This window comes from Barbus barbus, assembly GCF_936440315.1.
Source record: "Barbus barbus genome assembly, chromosome: 33".
NCBI classification, from domain to species: domain Eukaryota; kingdom Metazoa; phylum Chordata; class Actinopteri; order Cypriniformes; family Cyprinidae; genus Barbus; species Barbus barbus.
In genome coordinates, this window is record NC_136761.1 from 25,903,905 (window position 1) to 25,924,020 (window position 20,116).

Sequence of the window (20,116 nt, forward strand, 5' to 3'; positions counted from 1 at the left end):
TGGTTCATCACAGCTGCTCTATTAGACATATCCCTTTGTCTTGCCAGGATCATAACATTCATGTACTGGGCCCAAAAAAATTCAGGGCCACTAGGGCATTTTCTGTTTCAAAAACTCAACCAAACCCAACCCACAAGACTAGTCCATTCTTCGGTCTCTGCACGCTTGCACTGAACAGATGGGTCCGAATGGCTGGGATTGGTCACATCTGGGTGCAAATCATTGATAAGCAATAACCTCTGGTCTTTTCATTGACTGTTATCCTCATCTGAAGACCGATTGTAGGATGTTGCCATTTTGACTGCCCTTCAAAGATTATTTTCTAAAAGCTATTAGTATAAAGCACACATACTGTGTAGATGCTTCAGTCAGGTCAAGCTGATGATATAAACTGACTGCTTTGCTTCTTTTGTACCAGAACAATTAAGGGGATTTTAGTGTCATAATATAATAAATGACAGCAATATAAATTAGAAGAGTGGCTTTGGTATTAGTTTTGACCAAAACCAGTTCGGCCTTTTATTTTGAAATTCGCATCGGAAGTGATGAACCATACATTGTGGAGAAGTGGAAAATCTTAATGTGTAGAACATACTATGAAGAAAAGATAAGATCTATCTAGAAAGGGCATCGCTTTAAAAACCTATTGAGTCTGAATGGCACACAATCTATAATTAAGACTGTCATGACCTTCCTGAAAGAAACTCAGCTTGTAAACAGGATTTGGGTTTTTATTATTATTATTTATTTTAACACCCAGTAGATTATATAAAATCTGATATCCCAATGAGTTAAATGTACTTCGCCTGCAAACTGCCAAAAAAAAAAAAAAAAACAGAAGAAGGACGTGAGGAACTCTTTCGTCATTTCCGCCTTCACGTTGTGCGCACGCAGTTGCTGCAGCCATTGATCGCGTTTCACTTCGCGTTAAAGACTTCAACACAAACGTTGGGAAAAATGTAAGTAGCAACAAAGTGCATTCGAATGACAGATGTGATATTATACGATGTGTGTTTTAAATACAGACTATAATAAGCAGTAAAGACAGGCTTTGTCGTGACCCGTGGCCTTTTATTAACTTATCAGTTTTTATCATCCTAATTCGTTCATGTGTTGCGTTCAAAGCGGCTGTTTTCTTCGAATTAAACTTGCATTATTCGCCTAAATAAAGTATTTGCTCCTAAAATGAGATGAATGTTATTATCTAGCATCATATTGACGCTCAGAGGACACTTTCGATATTTAAAGCTGTTTTCTTGGATATTTCTGTCCAATACATTTTCTGAATCTGGTTTGTAGTGCCATTGCCATGTTTACACATTTACATTGAATTCATATTCTGCGTAATATTTAATAAACCCCATTCCAGTTCTGACTTGCACTGTGCTGATATATTCTCTTTACTAATGCATATAACTTCAAACTAACTTAATCCGTCTTCTCCACACAGTCTTGAGTAAAACATTCAAATCTTATCAGCTGTAGCGAGTTTAATGCCTTGCATTAGTGTTTTTACCTTTCCACCATCCTTTCTGGGTTTGTCATCAGTTTGCATTGCATTACTGCTCAGAAAGTCTTTAAACATAAGAATAGATGCATACAGACCCTTTCCACTTCTCATGTTCAGAATGCATAAGTCAATAGTTCCCCCACTTTTTCAGCAGGAATTGTTTTTTTCCCCTCTTTCATTTTCCCTCTTGCCATGAATCAAACAAACGAGGTGAACAATAGCATTACAAACTTTGATTTGAAGCAGAACCGTACTTGAGAAGCAGACAAAAAGACACAGGCTGTGTACTTAAAAGCTTTAATAAGGGAAAAAACGGTAATCCAGTGAAGTATTGCATAACTAGATTAAAAAAATATATATATTTAAATAGGTTTGTGTTATTTTTACAAATTAATCCCTGTTTATTTGGGGAAAATTAATGGGATTTTCACTTCTGGAGCCCAATGCCTTTCCTCCGACTTTAAAAGATTAAATCTATTACTTTTCCAAGAATTTTCAAACATTCCATTAGACTTGAAATCTAACCTGTATGTTGCATTTCTTTTATAAAATGATTACAAAAAACACATTAAGCATAATTAATGCAGTTTTATGTGACATTCTTCCATAATTGTTGCAATATAAACAGTAATTTGCATTGGTTGCTACACAGTGATGCATGACTGAGACTGTACTGACCAATCAGATGTAAGAACCTTCATTTTTGTAATTAGAGGACTTTAAGTTAAGACTTTGAAGCAATGTTAAATGCTCTTCTTAGTAATTTAAGCTGTTTTTAATAACTTTTTCAGCATTCAGATATAGTGCCTGCTGTTTTTGAATGTTCCTGTCCATGTGAAACCGTCATTAATTCATGCAGTCCATCAACTTATGCTTTTTCTGTGTTAAGGAATTCAGTTGAAATTTTTTTTTTTAATTGGTCTATTTTTGGTGTTTTGGCTGCACAGTAACCACTGTTTTTATACTAATATACTGATGCTGCAAATGTCAGCCTGTTTTATTAGACACTTTTCATTCATTCAAAAAACAGATGAAATCCTTCTGAATAAAATAGTAAAAATAGCTTGTCAAGTGAGACACCATTATGTATATATATTTTTTATACCGTCTTTTCCATTACAAACACCACAGTTTCAAGTCACAGTTAATGTGTAAAATTTCACTTTTCTTTGGATGAATATACATATCTTGTTCAGAAAATCCTCTGCTTTCTTTGCACCCCATGTGTTTCACTTGAGCCCAACTATTGGCTGTTATCAAGACCTCTTGATGCCAAATTATTTAAGTGCATAAGTTGATTATCTTTATTTCGGTTAAGTTTGTTTCTGATTTGTAGTTTTTGATCATGCAGTACAACTTAAAGGCATGAACACTATCTCTCCCTGGTTCTCTCCTGACCAAGAAACTGCAATGCTTTCCCTGTCTTCCTCATCCACATTTAAGGATCTAAATTTGATTCAGACTGTTTTTTTCTTCAAAGCTCTATTGTACTTTTCCAATAAATTGCTCTTCGTGATGCCTTTTAAATCTTCATTTTATGGTCTATTTGGTCAATGTACCAAACTGTCCATTTGTACCTCTGTCATTTGTAAATAATTTTGACTTCTGTTACTTGCATTGTATGGATTTGTGGAGCTCACTGTCTTGCTTTCCTATGCCACTGCTAACCATTTCGTGAGCATGCTAGAAATCATTGCTCCATTGTGTTTCTGCAGACCTGTTTCATTCTGGAGGAGCTCTCTTTTCTCGATCCAGGCTTAAATCGACGGATTGTCTTTCTGGGGAACTTTTTGATTCGCTTTGTTCCTCTCTTTTTCCACTCGTCCAGAGCGCCGTCATGTCCCAGAAACTGACCGGTGATGATGCTCAGAAAGGCTTTGCTGTTGGCCGCGGGCTTTTGGCAGCCGCCGAGACTTTGAACTTTAGTATGGGCGATGCGCACTCGGACCCGTACGGCTCGTCTTCCCAGTCTCATAGTGGCATGTCTGGTTTGGGTGGAGGGGAGGGAAAAGACCACGACTCTCAGCTGTCCCGCCGAGCGGGCAGCCACATTAGCAATACCATGAAACTGTTCGCCAGCCTAGGCCTGTCGCCCACCGATCTGGACGCGCTGGCGCAGGTTCCTGAGGAGAACATCAGCGTGGAGACCTTGCCCCATCTTATCATGCAACTTAAGAACCGCAAGATGGAAGCCGGCCGCCGCATGACTGGCGACATGTCGACCATTTCTTCTGAGACTTCGTACAGAGGTGGCCGAGACGATTGGGGCGGCTCGCAGGGTGGAAGATTGGACCGTTCCGGAGGGCAGTCTCAAAGCCGCTCGCAAAGCGACTTTGGTTATACTTCCATGCAAGAATCGTCCGGTCGTGGATACGACATGTTAGATTACAGCAGCGGTAGCGGCAGAGACCGCCAGTATTCTGATCTTTCCCATGACTCCTACCGCAGCCTTGGCGTGTCGACGTCATCGGCATCTGACGACATGTTCATGCAGAGAAGGATGGGCACCCCGTCTCAGGGAAAAGTGCAGGATTTCTTGGGAGTCATGCCCCTCATGTTTCCCCATGTGTGCTCCCTTTGTGATTTTGATGTGCACTCTGTCATGGTGAGTAATTCAAGCCACTTGCCTTCTGCACACACACTTCTTTCTTGTCGAGTCCTGCTTATTGAAGAAGACCCTCTTTAAACCTGTTGATATATTTAAATCACCACCTCTTAGTTTTGCTTAGTATCAAATTGGAGTACAAAAAATTGGACGGCTATAGTATGAACTGTTGTTATCTGTATTACTGAATCTTGGACTTTATGTTTGGCTCCAGTTAGGACAGTTAATATAAAACACTTTTCAGATTCATACCATTACTCATTTGTTGCTCGTACTTATAGGCAGAAAGGGTAACTTGTCAAGTTAGCTCTGAGCCACTTTGTCAAGCCTTAAATTTAGATCTCACAGTCAATTTACTCTCATGTACAAGTAATGTTGTTTTATTATATTAAGGTTATTTTTTCATCCTTTCTTGTGTTTGTGAAGGAATGGACTCAACACACGAATGGGATTCGTCACTCTGAAAACCGCAGACGACTCCTGCAAATGTAAGTAGACTGTTTTGTGAAAACTGGCAAACTGTTCATTCACATGTTAAATGCATGGGGTTATTTAGAAACAAGTCTAAATCTCACATCCGGTAGGTGCAGTTCCACTTTGGGTCTTTTGGATCAGATATTATACAGAAGTTTATGTAAAACCTTATTTGTTCTTCTGCATTATCATTTTAATTTAAGTGACAGTATTCTACTGACATGAAGGTGAGTTAATAAATAACAGAATTTTCACTTGTGGGTGAACAAAACCTTTCAATTAACCCTCTGGTGTTGTTAGGTCTTTGTTTTTCTTCATCTGAATGGTATGAAACTTGGTAATGGTTTTGGCACTTGCTATGTGAACACATACACTCACAAAAAAAAAAAAAAAAAATGAACCAGGTTAAAAGGTTCTGAAGATAATGATCATTTGTATTGTTCACGGTCAAAATAGCTGCATTGGAAATGAATGGGAAGCGTATTTGGTACTGCGCCCAAATAAAATCTTACTGAAAGCACTTTTTTGGAGATATCAACCTCAAATTTGAAACCATTTTTAGATTTATGCATTTGATTTTCATGTAGTTTTAGAGTAAAACATGTTTTGAAAATGTTTCATTTAAAATATTAAAATAGTATTTTTGTGCATTTTTCATAAAACTTTATTTATTTATTTATTTATTTTTCACATCAGCAATAATCTTCCAAGTGTACTCTTTAAAAAGACCAAACTTAAGCTCCAAAGCGTTCAAGAGTTAGGACAGTTTAAGATAGAAATTTAATTTTCAGGTCTATGCTCAAAAAGCAGTCAATAGGTAATTGGATCATAAGATTGAAATACGATCATTTTTGACTGCCACACTAACAACACCAGAGAGTTAAAATAAATTATGAAGAAATTTAGTTTGTCACCATGAATCAATTAAAGTAGACCCCTCCAAATTCAGAATTCATTAAAGATAATTACTTTTATGAATATTTTAGCTATTTAAATGCAGTCTTCAGCCTAGTTATAATATAAAAGTAAAGTTATAAATATGAAGAACATGACTTTTTGTTTTGGATGTAACCTCAAAGATGATTATCGTATATGACAGCCTGTAATTCTCATGCATTAAGTTGCCATGTAGGAGTTCTAGACATGGTTGCTAACTTTTGCTCTTGCAGTTTTTGAAACTGTCATTCAAGTGTTAAACATGTAGAGCTCAGCAATTCAAATTGACCTGTTTCCTGTTTTATAGGTACCCGGACTGGGATCCTCAATTGCCCTCTAGTCGCAAGTATGTTACTAATTGTTTTTCAAATACTTCTTTCATAAGTATGATGCACCCTGCTTTTTATGAATAAAATGATTGATTTAGAGCATTAAAAATCAATTCTTCTCAGGTCAACGTCCCTTTCCCTGGACACGAAGAGTCGTTCAGATGGCTTGTTGGGGGCGGCTCCAATTGGTGCCAGTCTACAAAGAACAGGGATGAGCTCCAGCTGGGGTAATAATTCTGTGAGAGGATTCAGTCTGGTCTAAAACAATTAAACTTTTCACGGCAGATATCCTTTCCGCTATCTGTCCACAAGTCAATCTTTTTGCTGAATGAGCAATCCACTCTGTGTCCTTGAGAGCAGTCTGTAATGCAATTGTCTTCCTGTGGGTTTCACTGATTTAACAGAAACAGTACAGTGAATTGAAGATGACAAAAACTTTTCTTGTGATGCACTGGCTAATTTGGGTCATTTAAATCAGTCTTGAATTTTAAATCCCTTTTTTCAGGATCTGATTCCAGTATGGGAATGACAAGTAAAATGATGTCGTATTCAACAGTACCACCCAAGGTAATGTACTGAAAGTTACCTGTTTTTGTTAAGATGGAATTTAACTGTGCTAAAACATATAAATACCATAATGTGTTAACAGATATTTATGAAACATGTTAAGTTTGCATACTTGTTTCTCCGAAAAACAATGCTACAGTCAGTTATTCTATTTTAAAAATGTGTGTTCCGTGTCGGAATGCCAGTTTTTGTTTTGGTTTGTGTGACTCTGCCCACTGCCAGTTTAGCCAATAGTATTTCGACACTCCGGGTTGGCGGAAAACGCAGCATATTGCAGCCATGGAAGCTTTCAAACAAACTGGGTCAGAGATCACAGATTCTAGCCAACCTAAAAAGCCTCTAAAAACCTCTGTCACAAGTGGAATACTATACGTGGATAAATCAACTCCTCAAGTTACAGTATAAGGCATGTTGCCTTTTGCTGTCAGTTGCACTTATTCCTGTAGCGCGTCCTCAATCTGGCAACCCGTGTGAGTGTTGAGTCTTGGAGGGCGGGGGGGGGTAGGGGGGTGCAGGAGAAATATCTCTTTAGGATTTTGAATTTGGTCTGCAGTAGTACCTCTTTCAACAACTAGATGTTAATATTACGTATTGCACCTTTAAAGTTCTGTAGCATTGAAATGCATCTGCCATTAACATACTGGTATATTATATATAATCGGGACATTCTTTATTTAGTGTGAGATCTTTTGATTAAGTGGATGGTTGTCTTAGTGCTTGTACACTTATGAATGTTTTTGTTTTAGATAAGAAGTAGGGTGGTCGTGGCAAAATACGAAAGGAAACCGATGTCTCCAAACAGCCTGTTTGCCTTGGCAAAACCCTTTGGCACCATCTGTGAAAATCTGATACTGAAGAACAAGGTAGTTACCTGTACATATATGAATGGTCATTGAAGATCATAAGTCATGACATTTTTCCTCAATTTGGAATGTGAATGCTCATAATTGGTATCTGTTCTGAGTAAGTAATGCCATAAAGTTGATTACATCCATTATTTATTGTATTTTTCAAAGGCTTTCCTGGAGATGCAGACTCATGAGGAGGCTTTGGCCATGGCTAATTATTACCAGCGGAAACCTGCCATTTTGCATGGGAAAGAGATACACATTTATTTGTCAAAGGAACTAATGGCTATTGAGGTAAGTGTTTCTTTTAAGAGTAGAAGTTATACAAATCAACCAGTCAGCTCAATTAAGCTTATTTGCTTTATCAATAAAGAAAAGTGGAAGGCCGGACAGAGAAATTAAGCCCATGAAGAGAGTGAGCCAGGTGGTGTTTTTCTCCAATTTACCACGAGGTAGTGAGAAGAAAATGGAGCTCCTCACAATAGCGCGTAGATTTGGCACGGTTGAGAAGCATCTCTTTCTAAATGATGAGGTAAGCTACATATGCAGCATACGTCTTTAAAATGTATTCGTTTTCATGGGTCTAGGGCTGCAACTAACGATTATTTTGATAATCAATTAGTTGGCCGATTAATCTTTCGATTAATCGGATTTAAAAAAATTGACCAAAAAAAACACTATTCCACATTCTGCCCAATGTCCTTCAAACAAACGTGACAACTGAATGCTATGAAAACATACAGTGCTTAATTTGTTAGACCACTTATCATAATAAAGAGAAAACATATTTTAGAAATTTGTCAAAAATTTGTTTAAATTTAAAAATGTTATTGTCATTTATTGGACATAATAATAAAAAATGTCCTCATAACAGCTTGCATTCTTGCTGGTATTGTTTATGTACTTTTTGACTGCAATTGGGTATCGCGAAAAAAAAAAAATACTCAAATAAAAAATACAAAAAAAAAATGTGCTCTGGTTTTCTTTCATAGATAACAGCAATAATGATATTATAGCATTAAAAATAGCCTACTACTGTTACTAAAGAGCTTACACATATTGGAGTACTAACCAGTACAGAAAGCCGAAAAATGATTTTGGTTATCACCAATACTGTTACTTTAGAGCAGCAGTGGCACAAACCTTACATAAACACATTGTTAAACTTACATACATTTGTTAAGCATTGTAAAAATTGAATATAGTTTAAACCTCTATTAAAAATTAAAATAATAAAGATAATAATAAAGACGAATAAAAACACAAACTCAGTGTTAACCAACAGGTAAGAGTAATGTTCTGCAGGAACTACTTTGATCACGGTCACCTCGTCATTTCTTTATCCTGTAAAAGGCCGTTATGGAGCGTCTCATGTTTATATTCAGACAGACAATTACACGCTGTTATCCCTTTAAAGTTCCTACTCTCATAAAATATTTTAATTTATTTTAAACCTTAAATTAACTTTCAACAACAGATAATTCAGCACAGTGGATATGTTTGCGCTGAAAAGCCTATTAATTGTCTCCCTCTCTACTGTGTTCTGTCCGTCTGACGCGCGTGCGCGTGCGCGCGCCCGCCGCGCCGGCGCTCATTCGGTATTTTAAACTTAACACAGACTGTCAGGACGGACCTTTATGCAAAAATGGAAATGCTCGCGTGAATTTGTGGCATTTATAGATAAGGATATGACCGTAAACTGAACGTTTTTGCGCTGAGGACGCACACGCATCTGTCAAAGCGCCTGACAGGGCAAGCCATTGCTCTTATGCATTAACTTAAAGCTTAAAATAAAGAATTATCATGTTTTGGGCAGCTTGGATCACGTGCTTCTCCGGCAGAATCTCATTCTGTTTCCTCCACTATTTTTAGATGCATTTTGTCCATAGAAATGCATTATTCAGTGCCGTAATTTGACTAACCAGCTGAAGTTGGACGTGCACTGTGGGCAGACCCAATTAATCGATAATGAGAATCGTTGTCGATGATTTTCATAATCGATAATAATCGATTTTATCGATTAGTTGTTGCAGCCCTACATGGGGTCTCATTTAGGGCTGGGTAAAACTACCCAAAATTATCTCAGTATTTTTTTTTTTTTTTTTACGGCCCTCCAGTAATTTGTTTTTATAACAAAGGAACCATAATTTTAAAACACTGAGTCAGCAAAAACTACATTCAAATTGTTGAACATTAATATTATGCATTTGGCAGATGCTTTTATCCAAAACGACTTGCATTGCGTTCAAAGGTACGTGCATAATGAAATGCATGACCTTGGAGTTGCTAGCATTATGCTCTACTGTTTGAGCTACAGAAATCATGTAAAATACAGTAAACCTCACGTTAGAAGTAATCCAGGCATGTTCTCCACAAGGTTTTGTTCATTTTGTGAACAGAAAATATATAATATAAATTACTTATGTGGAACTTATGTGCCGGTGTAACAGTATATAGTAATAAATGGCAGTTATGTACATATTTTTACTGAAACATTTTGGGAACACATTTGATTTTAAAAAACAATTCTCACCATTAACTAGCATACAGATTACTAGCATATTCTGGCTGTTTATTAGTATTTGAAAGCACATACTAATGCCTTATTCTGCATGACCATATTTTAGGTCCTTTAATCCTACTAATTTCCCAACAGCTAGCTTGCTAACTATTAAAAAGCAGCAAATTAGGAGTTTATTTAAGCAGAAGTAGTAATGAGTAGTTTGTTAATAGTGAAAATTGGATGAATTTGAAAAATGTGACCAATATTTTCATTGCAGCTGTTGCACAGGGACTTTTGTGAACTTATTTTGAACTGATTTTTTTTAATTGAGCTGATTTACAGAAATAAATCAAACTTTTTATAGTTTATAGGGGATGCTATTAACGCCTCTGACCTAGTAATCTCATGCTTTCAAGTCGAAGGGCATGGAGGGATTGCAAAACTAATCTGATTACACAGTCAACAGAAAACTCCCATGAAAAGCTTGTTTGGCTTTACATTGCAAATGCACTGTGGATATTTGACACAGCACTCAGTTCTGAGCTTTTTCTCACTTTGACTTTTAAAACAGGCATTTGTGCAACTGAGCAATCCTGAGGATGCAGAGATGTTGGTGAAGTACTACACCCTCAATCCTTTGACTATCAATAAAAGATCCATTCGACTGAACATCTGCACAAAGTATAAGACTCTAACGTAAGTTGTCCTTTCTATCCAGAGAAACCACTTACAACTTTAAAAAGAAAACAAAACCAGATTTTCTGTTAATGTGCTTGATGTTCCTAGGGTCCCACCAGGCAAGGGCGAGCAACCAAGGGAAGAACCTCCCCGTAAGAGCAGCACTAGCAGCAGTGCCACCAGTAGAACTGGTGATAAACCATCATCGAAGACCCAGAGGTCCTCCTCTACATCTAAATCCAAAGGGAGCTCTGTTGAGAAAGAAGAGGAACCAAAGCCTACGGAAGCAGAAGCCCTGGGCCATGGGTCAGGAGATGAAGACGCTGATGTTATGGAAGCACGTGATGGAGACGAAGAGGGTTTTGAAGAAGCAGATGCAGATGATGTCGAAGTCACCTGTGATCCAGAGCAAGCCACTGAACAGCAAGAAGATATTGATGACACCAATGTAGAGGAGGTGGAGGAGGAGGAGGAGGAGCCTGAAGCGCAGCAAGCCAGAGATGCCTCCTGTGATGCCGAGACCACAGAGAACCAAGAGGACTCTGATGAGAAACAGGAAGAGACTGAGGTGGAGGAACCTGCAGCATCTGAAGCAGAGCAGAAGGAGGACACATCTGATCATCCTAAAGACCCTGAGGAACAGAATGAAGAACAACCTGAAGATGAGGGTGCTGAAGAGGACAATGCAGAGCAGGCAGGACCTTTGAGACATATTCTGAAATGCCACTGCCTAATTCTTCACTAAAGAAATAATTTTATTCATGTAGCTCTTTTCCACACAACAAAAGCATACAGTTTCCAGAGGCGGTCAATCTCCAAAAAGGACCAAAAACAGCATAATTGAAAGTACACAGTAAAAAATAGTGTTAAATTTACGGTGAAAAGCTGGCCGCTGTGGTTTCTAAAATTATATTTTTAGAAAGAAATTTCTAAAAATACTGTCAGTGTTTCCAGTTTTACCGAATGGCATTTTGGTACTTGTATATTTTACAACTTATAACTGTATATTTCATTGTGAACTAATGATAATATACCAATCATCTTGAATTACCAAAATCTGCTTTTTAACTTTACAAATGTCATGCAGGGACCTCGGGGAATGTCCTTTTACTGCTTTTCACCATAACATACTTTGTAGCAAGCACCTCCCCCATGATGAGTGGACACACCACTTACTGGTGATTGGCTACAAGTGTATTTTTGCTCTCAGTCCAATCAACATTCAGTAGCATTTCTCAGAAATTGCATACTGCAACTTTAACCAATCTATTTTCTCTGTTGTATTCCAAGACTTCTAAAGCTGTACAATTGTATGAATCACTTTTATGCTCTTTTGTCCTCTTTGGTGCTTGACAGCCCTGATCACCATTCATCACAGCATGTAAATTCTTTTTTGGGGTACAACTACTCCTTTAATATAAATTGCATGTTTTTCACTTTTGACCTGCAGTTCTGTTGACTCTGTGTATCTGCTTCTAGGAGGGTCAGAATGAAACTGATTTTCCTGAGAACTTAGATGAGTTTGTTACTCTTGATGAGCTAGCAGAGGAGGAGGACGCTGAGAAACAAGACTCCAAGTCCAAAGCTAAAAACACATCAGGTACTGCTCTTGGCTTTAGCAGTGATCCTTGTGATCCATGACAATTGAGTCTACAGTGTTGAATTAAAATACAAATTTAAAATCCTATTTTCAATGAAATCTGCAATGTCAGTGCTCATGACTTTGCCGTCTTTAATTAGCTAGAACACACAGAAGAGAGGCTGACACCCAAACATTTAAATCTGTTTACTTTACCAAATAATGTGCATTACTGCTCAAAAGGGATCAGTAAGATTTTTTTAAATTAATACTTTAATTGTCCAAGGATGCATTAAAAGTGATATTAAACACTTTTACATTGCTACAAAAAATGTTTCAAAATAAATGCAGCAGCATATTCGAATGATTTCTGAAGGATCATGACACTCAAGACTGGGGTAATGATGCTGAAAATTCAGCTTTGCATCCTAGGAAAAGTTATTTTAAATTATATTATTTCACAATATTACTGTTTATACTGTATTTCCGTCAAATAAATGCAGCCTTGGTGAGCATAAGAGACTTCTTTTCAAAAACATTGAAAGGTTTTTCTGACCCCAAACCTTTGAATGGTACTGTAATCTTGAAAGACCGATTGATTTATTTATTTAATTTTTTTTCTGTAATCAGTTTATTTAAATGATGCATCTTCTCTTGTATGTTTCAGGAAGCTCCAAGGATAATGGAGTAAGTCACTTATTTTCTTGCATACTTGAGAATTAGTTTGCAACTATTGTCTGTACATTAATGTACTGATTGTGTTAGATATTAATATATGTTCTCTAATTGTAGGGATTGAGAGTTGTGAATGTCGTTGGGTTTAAACGTGGCTACGGTTATCTGGATGAAGTCCTTGCTCTTGCAAAGCCTTTTGGTAAAGTGGTGCGGCACCTGGTTCTGGATGTGAGGCCTGAGGTAACAGCTCTTAGATGTTCAGTTCAGGGCAGGCCACCTCACTCACTGCAGCTTTGCTCTAGCTATCCAAAAAATTGATGCTATAATTTGTTTAAATGTTTATTATGCATTGACGGGCTGTTTAATTTATTGCAATTTGGACAGAGAATGTTTACATCATTTTGTCAGTTATAAACCAAAGAATGGTCTGTGTTCAATGAATTATGCTCAGATAGCCTGAAGGTTGTTTTTTGGTGCTCTGTGTTAGGCCTTTCTGGAGCTCTCCAATGAACAAGAGGCGAGAGCAATGGCTAGTTTCTACAGTGGAAATGTCATGCCATCTGTGTGTGGAAAGCCTGTGAAGGTCTATCATTCACAATCCTATCCAACCATTCAGGTAAGACTTGGGCTTATTGAAGAGATAGTTTACCCACAAATAAAAATTTGCTCTTAATTTACTGACCCTCAGACCATTCAAGATGTTGGTGTTTTTTTTTAATTATTCAGTAGAACAGTAAAGAAGATTTTTAGCTATAACTGTGCTCCTTGCCGATTCATAACATTCTAGTCAGCAGCTGCCCGTCTTTAAGAATAAGAAAAGCATATCAATGAACACAGAATTAATACCCCTGGCTCATGACGATATATTGAGATCTTATGAAGCGAAACAATCGGTCTGTGCAAGAAACTGATCACTATCATTACCGGTCTCATCCAGAGCCTCAGGTAAATGTTCGCAAGCGAATCAGTCTTTTGAACCGGTTCTTTTTGGTGGACTTGTTAAACCAGTTGATCAAGTCAGTCTGAAGCGTCTGAAACCGTGGTTTTATGTAAAAAGGTGAGCTGATGAAGAGTAGTGTGTTCACTTTATGTGCTTTAGACATGTAAAACATCCATGTTTCACATCATTATTGGGTGCTTTAATGATATAATTGTGTATATGTGACGTCATTGCATGATTACGTAAGCAAACCAGTGAATTGAAACAAACTTTAAGAACCAGTTTGTGGAAAATAATCGAATTTCCCTGTTTCCTGAGGCTCTGGATTACAGGTAATTATGTTGTGAATAACGCTCAGTTTCTTGTACAGACCGATTGTTTCACTTAAGACCTCAAAATATTGTCATGAACCTTGGCTATTAATTTTGTTTTCCTTGAGGTATTTTTTATTTTAATTTTTTTACTCTTAAAAAAAAAAAAAAAAAAAAGGCAGCCGCTAACTTGCACCTACAACTTGGATGGCCAAAGGGCGAGAAAAGTAACAGCAAATGTGACCCGTGCTGCCAAAATGAGTCGGAATTTGCACGGTCTAATTTTGAACTACAGACAAACGAAGTGAAAAAAATGTCAGTTTTGGTCAAATTTGAGGTTTTCACAAAAATTAGTTCATGTAAGCCCTCTTCTAGCAACCCCAATGCTCCAAATAGTAATTAAACATCTAAAATGATCTTTATTTGTATGTTTTCTGAGAGGAGTACCTTTTTCTCTGCTTCTGGACGACTGCTGCTGCTTCTCATCACAAGTTGTAGGTCTGTTATCAGCATTCATGACTTGTGAATGTTCATATCGAATTCACGATAAGTCCAAACTAGTGAAGTATCATTTTCAAACCCATGCAGATGAAAACAATGATTGTGCTGACTAACATTTGCAAAGCGCGTTCATAAGACGTGCCTCTCCTAGAGTGTGCGATCTCCCTATAAAGTACATTATTGCAAAATATGTCTTGGTGAGATTCACACAAACACAATGTTGTCTTACATGAACGTTTAGTTAATGGTTGGGGAAAAATCTAATATTAGATCTATGCATTATAGTAGGTCTTAATATAGATCTGTCTCAATGTTAATCATATATTAAAAGAAAAGACGAAATCACTCACTGCTTTTGATTAAATTACTGCTTATTTGCATCTTTGTTCTTAATTTTTAAAGGAGACATTATGCCCCTTTTTACAATATGTAACACAAGTCTCAGGTTTCTCCAGAATGTCTCTGTGAAGTTTCAGCTCAAAATACCCCACAGATCAATTATTATATCATTTTGAAAATGCCCATTTTGAGTGGAAGCCTCATGTCTCTTTAAATGCAAATGAGCTGCTGCTCCCCGCCCCTTTATCCAGAATAGAGCTGCACCATTACAGCTCGTACCTGCTAAAAAACAGGTGTTTTGGTTCTGATTATCATGTTTATCACGCTGAAATCATGCATTTTAAACCATATTAGTTTAAACTTCTGATATACGTTTCTCTGAGTGCACACGTACAGAAAGCGGCTGTCACAGGCATGTGAGTACTAAACTAAGTTAACGTTAAAAACATGAGTTACAAAAACAGTCGGTTATGTCTGTGAAGGTAAATAAATCGCATGTTTATATTAGATATGTGTGGCAGCAGCATACAGTAATTAAATCAATAAATCCACTGCTCTGTTGTCTCCTCTGAGACTGTAAATGGTGTTCTGTGCAGCCAAAGACAGAACAGTTAGTATGTTTTGCTCAAACTTTCACCATGGCATTAGAACTGCTACACCGCTGTCGCTTGTGAAATCAAAATGACGGTGAAACTTACAGATTAAGGAGCAGTAATATTATGAGATCCCTTTGCAACGTCACTAGGGGAGCAAAGTCTGACGCGCTCGTTTTTTCAGATGCTTGCAGAAAAAGGCTTACCAAAACAAAGTTACTGGGTTAATCTTTTTCACGTTTCCTTGGTTGATAGATGCACCGGGGACCTGATCATAGCACAAAAAACCTGGAAAAGTCAGATTTTCATGATGTTACCTTTAAAACTAATTTTTAAGAAAAGAATTGGAGGAAGATATCCTTGATCACCAATCAAGTTGCTAGGTGATTTTGCTTTGGAATCTTTAACACAATTTTTCTCAAAATCAACTCTGCTGACTCTATCGCCTTCATATGGTCATTTAAAAAGTATTTTATTTTTTTTTTTTTTCAGATTCCAGCGAGTCCTATATCTTTTTGAATGTATTTTAATGGAGAATGTGAAAATATTTGAGAAAATTTGCTCATTCCGACTAAGTTTGCCAGCACAGGTCACAAATATAAATTTTTGGGTGAACTATCCCTGTAACTCTCCTGGAATACTGCCTTTGAATCTAAAAGGAGCAGAATCTAACACTGTTTATGTTTACAGAGTGGCCGAGTCATCTACATTCGTAATGTTCCACCATTCAAAGGCTCCGATTCCTTAATTCTGAAAATCGCAGAACCGTTTGGAAAAATTAAGAGATACTTTCTGCACCGATTACGCAATGAGGTAATGTAAAAATGTGACACTTTCTGGCGAATGCACAAGCAAAAATAAAATATGGTGTTGATAACATTTGTGGTATTTTTGCTCAGTGCTTCATTGAGATGGAAAGATGGGAAGATGCTGAAAAAATGGCAGCAGCCTACAAAGAAAATCGACCTAAATTTGAAGGCAAACGACTGGTTGTCTACATGAGCAGGAAATATAAACATCTCAAGCATGGGTCAGTTAGAAATTCAGATTCCCTTTTCTTCTTTCCAAAGAATCTTGCATGGCATCTGCTTTGACAATATAATCTTCTCACAGACACAGACCTCCAAGCCCAGAGCCTGAGGACAAACGGCCACTCAAGAGGGAGCGCTCTGGAGAGTCTGAGACGCAGAGCAGCTCCTCTGGCAAAAGTAAGAATAAGAAAGAGGGAGAGCCTTCTGCCAAGAAGATGAAAGTGGAAGAGCCTGTCACTGAGAAAGCTGAGGAAGAGGAGAGCCAAGAAGAGAAGGAAAGCCAAAATGTTTCAGCAGAAACCGTTCCTGAAGTGAAGAGCGACCCAGAGGAGGAACAAATCAAAGACTCATCAGAGCACCAGAATATGGAGACTGTGAGTGACCTCATTATTTTTGTTTATAGCATGAATAGTCTTGTTGGATGAGAGTCGCATGCTTATTTATGAATGAGCTCTCCCTTTAAAGGAATAGTTTGCCCAAAAATGAAAATTTGCTGAAACTCACCCTCAGGACATTAAAGATGTAGATGAGTTTGTTTTCTCATGGGAACTGATTTGGAATAATTTAGCATTACATCACTTGCTCACCATTGGATGCTCTGCGGTGAATGGGTGCCGTCAGAATGAGTCCAAACAGATGAGAAAAACATCACAGTCCACACCACTCCAGTCCATCAATTAACACCTTGGGAAGCAAAATTATTATAGATTATGGAGTCATAGTTTGACAGTGATCTCAGTCCAGGCAGTAGATAAAAGATTTTTTAAAAATGCTGCCAACAGGATGTGCTTGATTTATCCACTGCTTTCCTTTGCCCAGGAGCCACAAGATGAAGAGACTGATGCTGCTCCCCCTGAATCAGAGAAGAGCGTGAAGACTGAGGAAAAACCAACAACACCGCCTGAAACTAGCCATGCTACTCTTGAGCCATATGATCCTAATGTCCCAGTGGGTAAGATGGCTTGGTTTTTTCCAAAGAAATATGTTTTACACAGCAAACTTTTGGATTTAGTCTCCTTCACAGAATCTTGGCCAAGAACGTGAAATAAAACATCACATAAATATGGCAATGAATCAGTTCAGCTTGCTGCTCAATGCTTCAAACCAATCTATGAATGTCTTATAAAAATAAAAAACGATGTGCCCTCCTGACTAAGGAAAAATATTGGCCACTTTAGTCACTATTTGTGTAATTTAGTCCTGATAGATGGCTTGTAAGAAGTCTCAATGAATCCCATTCGACCCGTTTCAGGTGTGGAGTTTGTGAAGATGGGATATTACTGCAGAGTCTGCTTCCTGTTTTACTCTAATGAAGACACTGCAAAGAAGATCCACTGCAGTAGCCAAGCACACTACGATAAACTTAAGGTGACTATTCTGTCATCCTCATTCTGTCACTTTAAATGCGTTAACTATAAAAGCATAAGATGTCAGAAAAGGACTGAGGTCTAGTCTTTTATTAGTAAATATCAGAATTATTACATTGACATTTTTTGCTCTTTTTGAAACAAATGTTCTTTTTCTCAACAGAAATATTGGGAAAAGGAGAAAGCCAAAGCACAGAGTAATGGAGTGAAGAAATGAACCGTTCACGCTGGAGCATCTCTTAATATGTCCCTTATGCTGTTTTTTTCTAAAAAAAAAGATTAGACTGAGGTTTCGCTCTTTTTAAAGTAGTAATGAAAGCTAACGCATTCATTAATCATATTCCTGCCTGTTCTGTTGTAGTGATTAGATGTGAAGTTTAACACATTTTACGCCTGTATTGCTAATACTACAACAGCTGTATTTTTGTTTTTCCTTTTATTAAATTTCAGCGTTCCTCAGACTCTGCCTGACTGTTTTTAATCTCTTTTTTTCTATTTGTTTGTATTCTGTGAAAGGAACCTATTCATGGCCCCATTATGATGTAATTAATCAGAGCCTACAGTAAATCTGTGCTAACGTGTCTGTCTCAAGAAGTTTTAAAATGTAAAGCTATTTGTGAAAATCAATTGTGACCCTGCCTATGAAAACTTAGCTAAACTCAATTTTTGGTGATTTGCTATTTTCTGCATAAAATCGTCCTTCATAAGGTAAAGAACATTCTGTGAAAATGTAACCTTGATCTCTTTAATATTGACTAAGACCATGTCAAAGATTGAAATCATAGAGAAATCAATGGTTGAAATCAAACTTTGACGCATCTCATAATTCGATTTTGAGATTTTAGCCTGGATTTCACTGACAGGGTCACAATTTCTCTGGTACATCATTTAAGACCTAAGGGCCCTTTTGTCACATTTATGATCAATTAATGAATTAAGACGCAAATATTTAGAGATAATTGTTAAATTCCTTTGAACTGGTAACTACTAATTATGCGATGGCGTTTGCATGCCTTTCCAGGAGGTTATGAAATTCTAAAGGAAATGTTATATTTCTGGTTGAAGCATTAGGGGCGATCTTGACGCATGCGCATTTTACGACAGATTCGACGTGTTTACGATACAACCTGGGGGCGCTGTATAGTTACAAATATGCTGCAAATTGAACAATGGTGCGTATGTGTGCTTTTCCTGGATGCTATAACAGACAGAAAGTAGTGAGGTTGCATCCTCGGCCGTATTTAATATTTTTATTATTATAATTTCTTTATGTAAAATAAAGGGACCTGGCAAATCTAAGGCTGGAAGGCTAGTGACAAGAATACAATTAAAGAATTACGCTCCTCCTGTTTAATGAAACGGGAGGTATATTTTTATTCTATGATTCTCTCTCATATTACTTCTTGTCTGACAAGCTTGCTATAGTTCTAAAACCATTGGAATTATTATAAAAACAAGCATAAAAAAATTAGCTTTCACCATTGTCATATTTCAAATACGTATAACCTGCTTACCTGGGAAAATATCTCTAAATTTAAAAATGTTTATTTAGTTTATAAGATTATGCATGGTTTAGCTCCTCCTCCTCTGCTTGATTTTATTACATTTAAATCTATTGAAAGCTGATTGCATAATTCCTTATAGAAAAACCTGGTCAAGCTGTTTTTTGTTTTTCAAGAGCATCACATCTGTGGAGTTCAATACCACAATCAATTAGAGAATGTACATGATTTAAGCATCATTTTAAGAAATGGCTTCTTCATAACCAACAATGTGAACATAATGTTGTTTATATATCTTAATCAGCGGCTTTCTTTTTAATACATATATGTGACCCTGGAGCACAAAACCAGTCATAAAGGTCAATTTTTCAGAATTGAGATTTACACATCATCCGAAGGCTGAATAAATAAGATTTCCATTGATGTATGGTTTGTTTTGATGGGTCAATATTTGGCTGAGATACAACTATTTGAAAATCTGGAATCTGAGGATGCAAAAAAATCTAAATATTGAGAAAATCACTTTTAAAGTTGTTCAAATGAAGTTCTTAGCAATGCATATTACTAATCAAAAATTAAGTTTTAATATACTTACAGTAGGAAATTTACAAAATATCTTCATGGAACATGATCTTTACTTAATATCCTAATGATTTTTGGCATTAAAAAAAATCTATAATTTTGACCCATACAATGTATTTGTGGCTATTGCTACAAACATACCCCAGAGACTTAAGGATAATACCATCTGGCATTCGTGAATGTTCATTACACTGTCCCTTTTTGTGAAATAAATGTGTGATCTAATTCCTTTAAACGAACAGTTGC

The 20,116-nt window shown here is 37.0% G+C and overlaps 1 protein-coding gene across 1 annotated transcript; it reads left to right on the forward strand.

Annotated features, from left to right (window-relative positions):
* The first annotated feature begins 648 nt into the window (after nt 1-648).
* On the forward strand, nt 649-18,361 carry matr3l1.2 (matrin 3-like 1.2). Its single transcript, XM_079390994.1, has 21 exons — nt 649-959; nt 3,226-4,115; nt 4,542-4,603; nt 5,833-5,871; nt 5,978-6,081; nt 6,360-6,421; nt 7,168-7,284; nt 7,438-7,563; nt 7,643-7,801; nt 10,344-10,468; nt 10,559-11,144; nt 11,930-12,050; nt 12,697-12,716; nt 12,822-12,944; nt 13,192-13,320; nt 16,079-16,201; nt 16,288-16,418; nt 16,502-16,793; nt 17,239-17,371; nt 17,672-17,787; nt 17,950-18,361. The coding sequence occupies exons 2-21, from the start codon at nt 3,348-3,350 to the stop codon at nt 18,001-18,003; spliced, it is 3,390 nt and encodes a 1,129-aa protein (XP_079247120.1). The 5' UTR covers nt 649-959; nt 3,226-3,347; the 3' UTR covers nt 18,004-18,361.
* Nucleotides 18,362-20,116: the final 1,755 nt, after the last annotated feature.

What these genes read in the sequence shown, in the direction of transcription:
- matr3l1.2 (XM_079390994.1), top strand. Translation starts at nt 3,348, where the DNA reads ATGTCCCAGAAACTGACCGGTGATGATGCTCAGAAAGGCTTTGCTGTT. An exon ending in ACAAAGTATAAGACTCTAAC is followed by an intron (nt 10,469 to 10,558) that starts GTAAGTTGTCCT and finishes TGATGTTCCTAG; the next exon opens with GGTCCCACCAGGCAAGGGCG. An exon ending in TATAAACATCTCAAGCATGG is followed by an intron (nt 16,419 to 16,501) that starts GTCAGTTAGAAA and finishes ATCTTCTCACAG; the next exon opens with ACACAGACCTCCAAGCCCAG.